This window comes from Choloepus didactylus, chromosome 3 (genome assembly GCF_015220235.1).
Source record: "Choloepus didactylus isolate mChoDid1 chromosome 3, mChoDid1.pri, whole genome shotgun sequence".
Classification (NCBI taxonomy): domain Eukaryota; kingdom Metazoa; phylum Chordata; class Mammalia; order Pilosa; family Megalonychidae; genus Choloepus; species Choloepus didactylus.
Window position 1 is genome coordinate 76,903,130 of NC_051309.1, and position 12,156 is coordinate 76,915,285.

The 12,156-nt window shown below is 34.8% G+C and overlaps 1 protein-coding gene across 1 annotated transcript in view; it reads left to right on the forward strand.

Annotated features, from left to right (window-relative positions):
* The window catches only part of NPFFR2 (neuropeptide FF receptor 2), a 102,801-nt gene extending 93,331 nt beyond the window's left edge, over positions 1-9,470 (forward strand). The window contains exons 4-5 of the mRNA XM_037828966.1: positions 3,532-3,631; positions 8,401-9,470. Of these exons, the coding sequence (XP_037684894.1) occupies positions 3,532-3,631; positions 8,401-9,250 (950 nt within the window). The 3' untranslated portion in view covers positions 9,251-9,470. The remainder of the gene's footprint in view (positions 1-3,531; positions 3,632-8,400) is intronic.
* Positions 9,471-12,156: the final 2,686 nt, after the last annotated feature.

Genomic DNA, 12,156 nt, shown 5'->3' on the forward strand with positions numbered 1-12,156 from the left:
AAATAACTAAAGCAGCATAATGAGCCATAGCATGTATTCTTTTCATAATATTCAAAACCAGCTTACTGAAAAATAGGAAAAGAAGTTTATTATTGGAATTTGCCTGTTTCTTTCCATTCTCTGGAGTAGGAGCCAGGACAAGTTCAGGGTGCCTATCCTATTAGCCATGTACTGAATAAATTCTGTTTGTGTGTGTGTGTGTGTGTGTGTGTGTGGTGTTCATCATTCAAAAAATATTTATCAAGGATGTGCATTCTCAGGATATTGTGCTAGACACAAAGAGGATGAAAGAACTGATATAAATCATTGTAATTGGTCTCAAGAAACTTAATTTGCCAAGGAGAGATGCTCTCCAATTTAATCTTCCAAAAGGTATTTTTAATTAAATTTAAAAAATATATTTGCATATACATTACTCCTTCTTACTCCTGATTCCCAAAGTCAAGAGACAGTGACTTTCAGCTCTTTTTACCTTTGTTTCTTAGGGAGTGGGAAGGTACTCACTATCATATTTCTAAATAACATGTTTTTACTGTAATGTATTGTCATCAAACTGTAGAAGATGCAAATTTGGTTCTCCTAATCCTCCCCCACCACACATGCAAACTTACAGTCACACTTACACTTTGTCTGCTCTCATTCTTCCAATATAATTGCATCATAGTTTTTGGTTAAATCACAATAAATTTGGTTAAATTTTTATCTGTATCTTATTTCCATGTTGATCCATATAGAGTGTTGTGATATCAATTTCTCTCTTATAAACTGATTTTTGTTTTCCTGGATTTAATAAGGGCCTCATATTTGATTGGTTTAGTTTTGAGTTAATACCTATTACTAATGTATCTCCAAATTCTATTCTAGAAGTATTAATCCCTTATCTACACCTTCAAACACATCCAGGTAACTTAGAAGTTGCAACGTTTTCCTGGAGATACCCATCCTGTTGCTCTCTATCATCATGTTCCTATCCAGACATGTTTTTCTCCAGGCCCCGGGAGTTTTCTTTCCTTCTCTTTGTGCTCAGTCCTCTGTCTTCAGAATACCATGGTTTCCTGTTTCTTGGTTCATTTCTTTATTAGCTTCCTGAGAAAGGATGCATTGGGATAAAAATGTTTGAGGTCTTGTATGTCTGCAGATTCTTTTTGAGATATTATTGAGATTCTGTCCTCACACTTGTTTGTTGTCAGTAGTATATAGAATTCTAAAATGGAAATCTCTTCTCACAGAAATTTGAAGGGATTTTTCTACTCCTTTAGTGGAGAAATTGGGTGTTACTCCTGAAAAATCTTACTTTATTTGATTCTTGCTCATGATCTTTATTTGTTTTTTTTTAATTCCTGAAACCTTTTAGGACCATCTCTTTATACCCAGTGTTCCGAATTTCATGTAATTATGTCCTGTAGTATATCTATTTTTCCCTCCATTCATTGTGCTGGACACACACTGTGCTCTTTTAAACAGAAAATCAATGCCCTTCAATCCTGGGGAATTTTCTTATAAAGTTCCTTTCTGTTTTCTCTTTCTTCAACTCCTATTAGTCCGTTATTGAAGTTTTCTGGGTTGTCCTTTTTTCTCATCTTCTCTCTGCCATTTCCACCTCTTCTCTTATTGATTTACTTTCAAAGAGATTTGACTTTCTCTTCCAACCTTTATGTTGAATTCTTTATTATATTTTAAATTCTTTGAACTAATTTTCATTTATTTTCTACAATGTTCCTTATATTACCATACTCATGTTTCATGGATAAAATGAGTTATGTCTCTGAAGTTGTTAGTAATAAATTTATTTTGCAGTTTTCATCTGATTCATACCTCTTTTCCCTCAAATTTCTTTCTTCCTATTTGTTTTAGTCTCTTTCTTTTATAGTTGAAGTTCCTCTAATGTCAACTGCTACATGGCTGTCTGCTTACATTTCAGAGTGAGGCACCATATGGCTTCCAGGAAGCTCTGTGTGCTTGAGGTTTGAGGTTAAGACCGTTCTTACCTTCGTTAGTCATCAGGAAATCCCCAGCTGTCAAAATCTGCAGGTCATTTTCTTGTATGGGTTAGGTACCCTAGAAGGAAATCCTTTGGTCTACTGTCATGGGAGTCACCTGTACCTGGTAGCTCAAGAGTCCAGAGAATCTGTGCTCCTGCCTCCTCAGAGAGTAAATTGTCATTCTTCTATCCTAGGAGATAGAAGCCAAGGGTATCTTACTGCATTTATACGGAATTTCTACCTATCATCTTGTTTTCCTAACTTTGCTTTCAGTTGTAGCTTGCATCTCAAGTTCTGCCCTTGTAATGAGTTTACTTCTTACATTTCCTCTAAAGCTGGCTTAAATGTACTAAGACAATTGCCACTTGGCCATCTACTTCGAAATTTCCAATATTTGTTACTGTCTAGTATCCTTTTTTGCTGTTGTTCTTGTGGATTTATGCCATTTTATACCCACACTATTATTTTAGTAGACTTTGGTGAGTGAGAAAAGGTAAAGCATGAGCTTATTCTTCCAAGATCAACCGAAAGGCTAGACTTTTTTTTTTTTTTTTCATTTTCATTGAAAAAGACTACAGTACAACCAAACAAATTTTAGGACTGGGAGAATATATTCTCACTTGGTTTCCATTCTGTAGAGTCATTTGAGCACCTATTTTAAGATGGTCTGGTTAGGTGCTATGAAAATTATTTTAGATGTACTTGGATTATTTGGGTATATTTGAAATAATTGAATTAGGTAATAATATTTTGTTTTTAGAAAAATTAATTGAAGGGAATTTTTAAAAAGATGTATTTTTTAAAATCTGAGAAACATGTAGCATTCATTTAGGGGTAAAGTAGAATATTTGTCAGGGTAGGATTTGTTTTTTATTTTCCTGTAATAGCAGGTTTTAAATATTATACTGTTATAGTAATTTTGCTGATTTCTTTTATAAACTTTCTAGTTATCAAGATTCATTTAGGAACTAATGGGAATAGACTACTTTTGTTCATACAAAGTGCTCTCAGTTGTAGAATTAACTTCAAAGTGAATTGTCTTATATATTACATATAAATAAGCATTTAGTTTACTTCTCCTGTATGCAATATGATTAGAAAACCAATATTATTCATTTAGGAGGCATTATTGCCTGAAGGTTAATGGTTTGGACTCTTGGAGCTATATTGCCTGGGTTCAAATTCTTAGTATACTGCTACTTAGCTGTGTGGCAAGTTATATAATATCTATACCTTTCTTAATCTGTTTTGTGAAGGAAATCATAAAATCTGCTTCAAAAGCTGGCTACAGGGATTAAATATGTTAATAAATGTACAACATTTATTACAGTGCCTAAGTAGCTATCATATATGTTTTAACATTATTATTAGTGTATTAAAAAAACAGATTTCTGTTGGTATTAGTGAAAATACTGGAAAACATTGATTATTCCCTGGCTATCATTTAAAAAATAGTTACAGCAGTCAATTGCATTTATTTCAGTTCATATATTCAGTGAGATAGAAAATATGATCTTTCCAGAGATTGACTGACCCATTTCCATTTCAGGATGGCCATTTGGAAGCACAATGTGCAAGATCAGTGGATTGGTCCAGGGAATATCAGTTGCAGCTTCAGTATTTACTTTAATTGCAATTGCGGTGGATAGGTAAGTCAACACCAAATTTTAATCTGGAAAAATGAGCATTTCTGCAATTAAGTCACCTAATCAGAGAAAAACACATATAATCTACAAATTTATCTCCATATTAACTACCCCTTTAAGAGCAAGGCATATACCTTCTACGTGTTCAGTACTAAGAAAATAAAACTACTGAATTTTCTGTATTTTAAAGTTGAACATTGTGGATAATACAATTTTACTCACTGGAATCTGGAATATTCTAATTGAAAAATGCAAATGTGCTGAAATAAATATGAAATGTTTTCCATATTTCAATATAAAAGTTAATTTAGTCAATCATTATTCATTTATACTCTCTGTTTAGAGTTTATGATGTGCCAGCTACTGGGCTGGGATATGAAACATCTAAAACAAATTAGGCAAAGCATTGCCTCAGGAAGTCCACAATCTGGTGGGGGTACACATACACAGACACATTAAGAAATACTTAATGGATAATTCTCTTTAATAAGTGTCCAGTATATAACAGCTGTGCAAAAGAGAGAGTGATCAGTTTTACCTGTCAAGGCAGGAAGTGCTGGATTCACAGAAGTAATACCTGTCTAAATCTTGAGGGATGCAAAATACCTTGAGAACAAAGTGGAGAGACATGTCTTAAGATGAGAGCATATGTACGGCACTTGAAAGAGGAAGGAACCTGTCTAGAAAAGTGCAGAGGCTGTTTGAACATGGGAAAGTGGGGTGGCACATTAGGTCACAGAAGGAGGCAAGGGGTGGATTTTCAATGTGCTCAGGTCTCATCTGTCATTTCAAGCTTTTGAAACTTGTCTTAAAGAAATAGGGAGTTACTAATTCTGTTAAACAGAGGATTAATGATCAGATTTTCATCTAGAAAATCAAACTAACAGCAAGTAGAAAGAGATTGAAGTAGTATGAAATTGGAGAAAAGAGAACAGAAAAAGACTTGTAGCAATTCAAATGGGAGAGGATGAGTGACTCTACTAATGCAGCAAATTATACAGATGCCTCTCTAAGTTCACAAATGGAAGTAACCCATCATATATGTGTGTGCAACATACATATGTGCACATATGTGCTGTTTTTAGATAGCTAGTTAACAAAGATGAAATGCTTTAATTAATAAAATGATCTTTACATTAAAATTTGGGGTTTTATTATTTTCTAAGTTACTGAATCCTTTTACTTCCATTATACTAAATTATTGGTTGATATGGATGTTTCTAACAAATGCTATACCTTAATTATTTAATTGTATATGTCACCTTGACATTGAATTAAAAACTATCATATACTTTGCATTTTCTACTTGAATCTTGAGTTTTACTTCCACATTACATTACATTTGATACTGAAATATCCTTAAATTTCTTTTTCATTGTTTCTTGCACACCATCTTAACACAGAATTAGAAATAAGCATTCATTTTCATTTTGAAAATAAATGAGGGTAGAATGGATTAATAAATTGTGCTATATCCTTTCAATGCATAACTGTACAGTTGTTAAAATGAATGAACCAGGTCATCATATGTCAACATAAATAAATCTCAAAAGTTCAAGAAAAGTTGCATGATAATACCTACAGTATGGTACCAGTATGTAAAACTTAAAGTTATAAATGTAGACAAATACAATAACAGCATAAAAACACAGACAGAAGGGATACATTGCAACTTCAGTTTTTCATTATATTTAAATATTATTACAGAAAGTATGAATTTCAGAACTACCTTTTCCCATGTTTTCTAGTTTTATGAGTTTTATAGAAATAAGGACAGCTCTGAGTCTTTTTCTCTTACGATTGCTTATTAATGAGGATGATTCTGGATTAAGCAATGCTTTAGGACTTATTATGTGCAGAGTATTTTAATGCTGTCTGTGCACATGAAATGCTCTTTGAGCATTCGGTGGAAAGTCTTGGTGCCTTAACTTTAGCTCTTGGGGAGAAATAGGAAAAATATTAACCTGCCTGTTCAGTTTGCTAAGGCTGCCGTGGAAATGCAATATACCAGAAATGGATTGGGTTTTAACAATGGGGGTTTATCAGTTCACAAATTCATAGTTCTAAGGCCATGAAAATGTCCAAATTAAGGCATCAAGAGGTGGATACCTTCTCTGAAGGATAAGGCCAATGGCATCCAGGCTTCCTCTGTCACACGGGAAGGCACGTGGCGACATCTGCTGGCCCTTCTCTCCTGGCTTCCGGCTTCAAAATGGCTTTCTCCAAAATGTCTCTCCAAATGTCTCTTTTAGCGTCTCTCTTAGCTGCTCCAGAGGCAAAGTCTGGATTATATATCTTAGCTTCTCTGAGCTCCTGTGGGTCCTCCTTTCTTCTCCGCGGGCAAACTCTGAGCTTCATCCCAAGAGATAATGCCTGTAAAATCACGTAGCATCACTTCCACTGCGTTCTATTGCTTAGACGTAAGCCATAGGCCAACCCGTATCCAAGTGGAAGGAAATTAGATTCCACCAATTATGAATGAAGTGTCAAAGCACTTAAAACAACCACACCTTCATCACCCTATAAACTATTTGCACACAATTCCTTTTCTTAAGGTCTGCTCTTAGAGGAAGCCAAACTGAAAAAAACAAAACAAACAAACAAACAAAAACTTCCAAACTATTTCTCCAGGTAAAATCTTTCCCTGAATTCCTTGTCAGTGTTCTAAATTCCTACGGGATAACTTCACCTGTGCATTCAACAAGCCTGTCAAAATAAACATGGCCAGAACTGAATTCGCTATCTTCACCACCAGTTACTACACACACTCACACACACACACATACACACACACACAGCTCCTTCTTTCATGTTCTCCAAATCAGTTAACGGCAGAATAACTCACTCAATTCAAGTGAAAAACCTGACATTTATCCTTGATAACTTTTTCTCTCTTCTACTTCTATCCAGTCACTCTCCAAGTCTAGTTAGTTCTGGATCCTAACTATCCTGAATTTTCTACTGCACCAGACCATTACCCTTTGTCCATTGGAATTCTGAGATTGTTTACTAACTGATCTTTAGGTCTTCAGTCAAGCCAACCTCCAACTTATTTTCCTCATACTTGCCCAACTATGTTTCTTAAATTGTAAAACTGATCCTGGGCTTAATCAGATAAAATCCTTCAGTGAATCCCCATTACCAAACTCTGGATAAAGAAGTCTAAACTCTTTAGCCCTAAGTTAGCAAAAATTACATGATATTTATTGACTACCTCTCTGCATGGATCATTTTCAATCTTCTTCATCCTTACCTTACCAGTGTTGCCCTATTAGTTGGTATAAAAAAAAGAGCAAATTACCTAGAAATTGTGCCTATGAATTTACCCATAATTTAAAGGTGGGTGAGTAGAAGAATTCATTAATTAGAAGACTAGAGAAAAACTTGGAGTTTAAAACACAGCTCTTACACATGAAATGAAGGAGTTAGGCAAAATGACAACAGAGCAGTCAAAGCCCAAGATAATTAGTCATTCTACAAAGATATGTCAGATGAGTTCATTTGGAGTTCCGACTCTGCCACTTGAAAGTCGTAAATTCCCTTTTCAGCAGATGTGGAAGGTAATAATTTTCATAACATTTGAATTTCATAGAGTCACATAAATATCAAAGTTTAAATAGGTGATAATAATTTGAAAAATAAGAAATGTTATACAATTCCATTAGTATGAAAATTTTGTAATTAACATAACATCAGTAACAACTATATCAAGATTCTTAATAGTGAAATAACAATAAAATGAATCACAGTACTCTACATACTGATTTAAATTTCCTTGCTCAGCAGAGTACATAAAATGTTAGGAAGGCCCATAATCAGAACTCTTGGAAACTTACAGACTCATAATTATGAAATAAACCACCAAAATCTTAGTGACTTAAAACAAGAATAATTTATTGTTTCTCATGATTCTGTAATTAGATTGGGCTCATCTGTGTGGTTCTCCTCTTCTGTGAAATCACTCCTACTATAGCATTCACTTGAGTGCTAAGCTGGGCTAGAATCTTCAACATGGCTAGCCTTTCAGCTTTCATGGTCTCTCTCCACATGGCCTCTCATGTAGTTCAAGATTCTTTACAACCTGGCAGCTGGATTTTAAGAGGAAGGATTCCAAAAGTTCAAGCCTCTATGTGCAAGCACATAAAAATCTCTGCTTCCATCATGTTTGTTAATGTCCCACTGAGTATAGTAAGTTACATGGCCAAGCCCACAGATAATTTGGGAGGAGACCACACAAGGAAATGAGAGAGAAATGGTTCACTGGCACAAATTTAACAGTCTACCACAGCCCTATAAAGGTAGCAGTCTAGTGAACACACTGTAGAGATTAAGAGGATGGGCTCTGGAATCAAACTACCTGTTTAAAATCCTGTGTGATTACAGACAAGATTTTTAACTTTTCTTAGTCTATTTTCCCATATTTTAAATGGAGAAGCTTAAAGAAACAGTCCATTCCAAACATTTAGCACAATACCTGGAGAGAGTTTTCAATTTTGATGTTCAATATATGCTAGTTATCTTTATTATAATTACTACTTTTATTCTTAGTAGTGTCTGATAGACTCCATTTATTCAAATTTTGAGTTGAAAGTTATCTCATATGTCAATTACAGAAAATGTCAATGCATGCCTCTCTACTGCAAATGGTACGTTTCTATGTTTTGGAGGAGAATGTGGGTGGACACCCATAATAATTACTTAAATGAATTTGATTCATAACTCAGTCAGAAACTATCTGGCAGTTTCTCTCTGATCTTTGCCTTTAATTGCAGGTTCCGATGTGTTGTCTACCCTTTTAAACCAAAGTTCACTATCAAGACAGCATCTGTCATTATTGCGATCATCTGGGTCCTGGCCATCACCATCATGTCTCCATCTGCAATAATGTTACATGTAAAAGAAGAAAGATATTACCGAGTGAAACTCAACTCCAATAACAAAACCAGCCCAGTCTACTGGTGCCGCGAAGACTGGCCAAATCAGGAAATGAGGAAGATCTACACCACTGTGCTGTTTGCCAACATCTACCTGGCCCCCCTGTCCCTCATTGTCATCATGTATGGAAGAATTGGGATTTCACTGTTCAAGACTGCAGTGCCCCACCCTGGTAATCAGAACCAGGAGCAGTGGCACGCGGTGTCCAAGAAGAAGCAGAAGGTCATTAAGATGCTCCTGATCGTAGCCCTGCTTTTCATTCTCTCCTGGCTACCCCTGTGGACTCTGATGATGCTCTCAGATTATGCCGACCTTTCTCCAAATGAACTTCAGGTTATCAATATTTACATCTACCCCTTTGCACACTGGCTGGCATTTTGCAACAGCAGTGTCAACCCAATCATTTATGGTTTCTTCAATGAGAATTTCCGCCGTGGTTTTCAAGATGCTTTTCAGCTCCAGTTCTGCCAAGGAAGAGCAAAAGCCAAAGAAGCGTACTTCCTAAGAGCTAAAAACAATGTAGTCATAAACATATCTAACCAGCTAGCCCGGGAACCTACATTTCAAAACCCTCACGGAGAAAATCTGCTTTATAGGAAAAGCGCTGGAAAACCCAAACAGGAGTTAATGATGGAAGAACTGGAAGAAGAAACAAATAGCAATGAGATTAAAAAAGAGCTAGTGTGATTATTCTAACTCTATTCTGTGTTATATATTAAAATATTGTTGCTTTCTGTGGCTTCGTACTTCAATTCTTTCTATGAATGTTGTAAAACAAACATTACTGAAAGCCCTCTTTGGCAAAAACAAACAACAAAACATAAACAAAAATTATCTTAAGATCATAATCATTCTATGGTGTATAAAATATGTACAGTGATTCATATACAAGTTTTCCTGAATAAATAAATTTTCTAGGGAACAGTTTTCAAAGCCTGATCCTTCCCAACTTAACCATCTGTGCATGAGTCAAGCACAAATGTATAGGTGTTTATGTATATGTTTGGGAACACATTTTCCACAAATGGTGACAGATGGTCTTGTACTTTGCATTAAAATATTTTTTTGTCAGTTCTTCCTTTGCTTTTGGATTTGAAACTGTAAACTATAGAATTCTTAATTTGCTTGAGCTTTTGAAATATACTTAGTCTTCTTAGAAATGTATTGGGTCTCATGAAATTCTGTGCTACTGCTTTTGTTGTCTCCGTTTATTTATTCAGGTAACTCTGGAAGCAAGATTTTGTAGATCTGTGGGTAATGACGTCAGAGGTCATCTCACCTCATGCATGTTAGAGCTGAAATTGAAAATAAAATAACACTATATTGCTTTGTATTTAAAAGTTGATGTTTCTTCTTTTACAGAGTACAATTCAAGCTGGGAAAAACATAGCATTGTTTCATAGGAGTGGTTGGTGGGTTTTTTTTATATTTTCATAAATGAAGTTCATGCTCTAGCTGAACCCATGTCTGATATAGTTATGATTCATCACCTCAACTTGATACTTTTTCTAACATAAAGAAAAAATGTTTTACTAATCCAGCATTTGGCAGAAGAATGGCATCTTTTATTTTCGGAAATGGTTAGTCAGACAGGTTCAACAATCATCATAAGACTTCCGTGAAATATGTAGAGAATAAAACCAGTTATTTCAGATTTCCTACTGGGTACATTTAAATCCAGCCCCCAAGGTTTAGTAAATAGTACTGGTGTTAAGAATTGAATTGGAAAATCTTGATTTCTGCTATGGTACAATTACATAATGACAATGCTTGTTAAATGATAATGTTTATTTTAGGGTGAGATGATTTCCTAAAAATTTGGAATTATAAAATAAATTATTTAAAAAATTAGGAAAATAAAAATAAATCTCTGTGTTTGGAACTACTGTGTCTTTCTAGTCATTTATGTGGTTCTAAGCGAAAATCTTTTCAGCATTGTAGGCTTTTAAGAAATAATTGTTGACTTTTTTTGCACTGAACTAGGTGGGATCCAATATTTGAATATGCAAGTATTATTTTCTACAATCAGGGAGGGCAACTTTTTGAAGTTTTGGAGATAGAATTTGACCTTATATTTCTTTACCCTGGTTTACTGAAATACTATTTACAGTTGGGATACTTAGACACTGAAGATAATTTTGATAGAGATTATCACTTTCTGATGGGTATCCTCACATGGTCGAACATTCTACATGTACCTGAAACTCATCATAACCAGAGAATACACTCTTACCTCTCATCTACATCCCCTTTGTCACCTTCAATTCCTCATTACCTCTTCCCCAATGATTGAAAAACCTTACTCTCCAAATCATATCCCACCTCTCGATCTTCCATCTTTCATTCCTTTCTGTAGTTGGCAGAGTCATCTTCCTGAAGTAGAAGGCTGATTTGCTGGCTTCTGTAAAATGCCGTCAGAGGCTCTCTGCCTATTAAAAATTGTACTGACACTCAAAACCTACCATGACCTGGTTCTTGTCTCCTGGATGTCACTCGCAAACAAATTGTATTCTAAACTCCAGTCAAACAGAGATGATTAGCCAAGATTGTTCATTTATTACTTACTTTCTGTTTTACTCCCCAATCTGACTGTCCACCATATGTCAAGGGCTATTCAAAAGCCACCTCTCTAGGAAAGGCTGTCTGCATTCTTATAGCACCATGTCTTTTTTAAATAACAACTAACTTGTATTGCAATTGTTATGTCTTTTCCTTGGAACTGGAACATAAATGCATCATGGCTGTGATGAATTAGGTCTTACTAGCCTTTTTGTGGATGACAGTAACAGGTAGTGGATAAATATATGCTGTATGAATGCCACAGGCAAAGGGTAGCTGTCACTTAGCCTTAGGGACAGGTTTAATGCTGAATGAGTAGATTTCTGCATACAGATTTCTGCATACCTATTATATACAAATGAAGAACTTCTCTATATATTGGAATAACAAAGATAAAAGAAGACAGCTAACATGTCTTGAATATGCATAGTTCTAAGAATTTGGATTCTAGAATCAGTACTGGATTTTCCACCTACTTGCTTAGTGTCTTGGACAAATAACATCCCTATGCCTAATTTTCTCATCTGTATTGTGGGGATAATAATATCTTCTTCCTCTTGGTGTTTTTGTGAGGACTAAAAGTAAAAAAAAAAAAAAAAAAAAAAAAAAAAATGCTTATTAAAATAAATCAAAGTGACATAAAACAAATCAAAGAGACTACAACATAAGAGTGAAACTGTTGTTGTGGCTATTTTGATTACATGTAGAAGAATCTATAATAGTATATAGTAATAGTCAGAAGATTTCACAATGCCTTACTAGGTGATATTTGTGTGTTTTATCAACCCTCACAAGATTGTTCTAAGGTATATATTATTATTATCCCCATTTTACAGATAAGGGCACTGAGTTTAGAAGAAGTTGGTTTGCCCCAGATCATGAAGCTTGAAAGTAGTAAAACAAGGATGAAACTCAGGTCTACCTAATGCTGAAGTTTTTTTTCCCACTTTATTTTTTCTTCTACACCATACCATCTAAGTGTTATGATGAATTTATTTTGGATATTTGCTTCTTCAATAACGATTTATCTGATT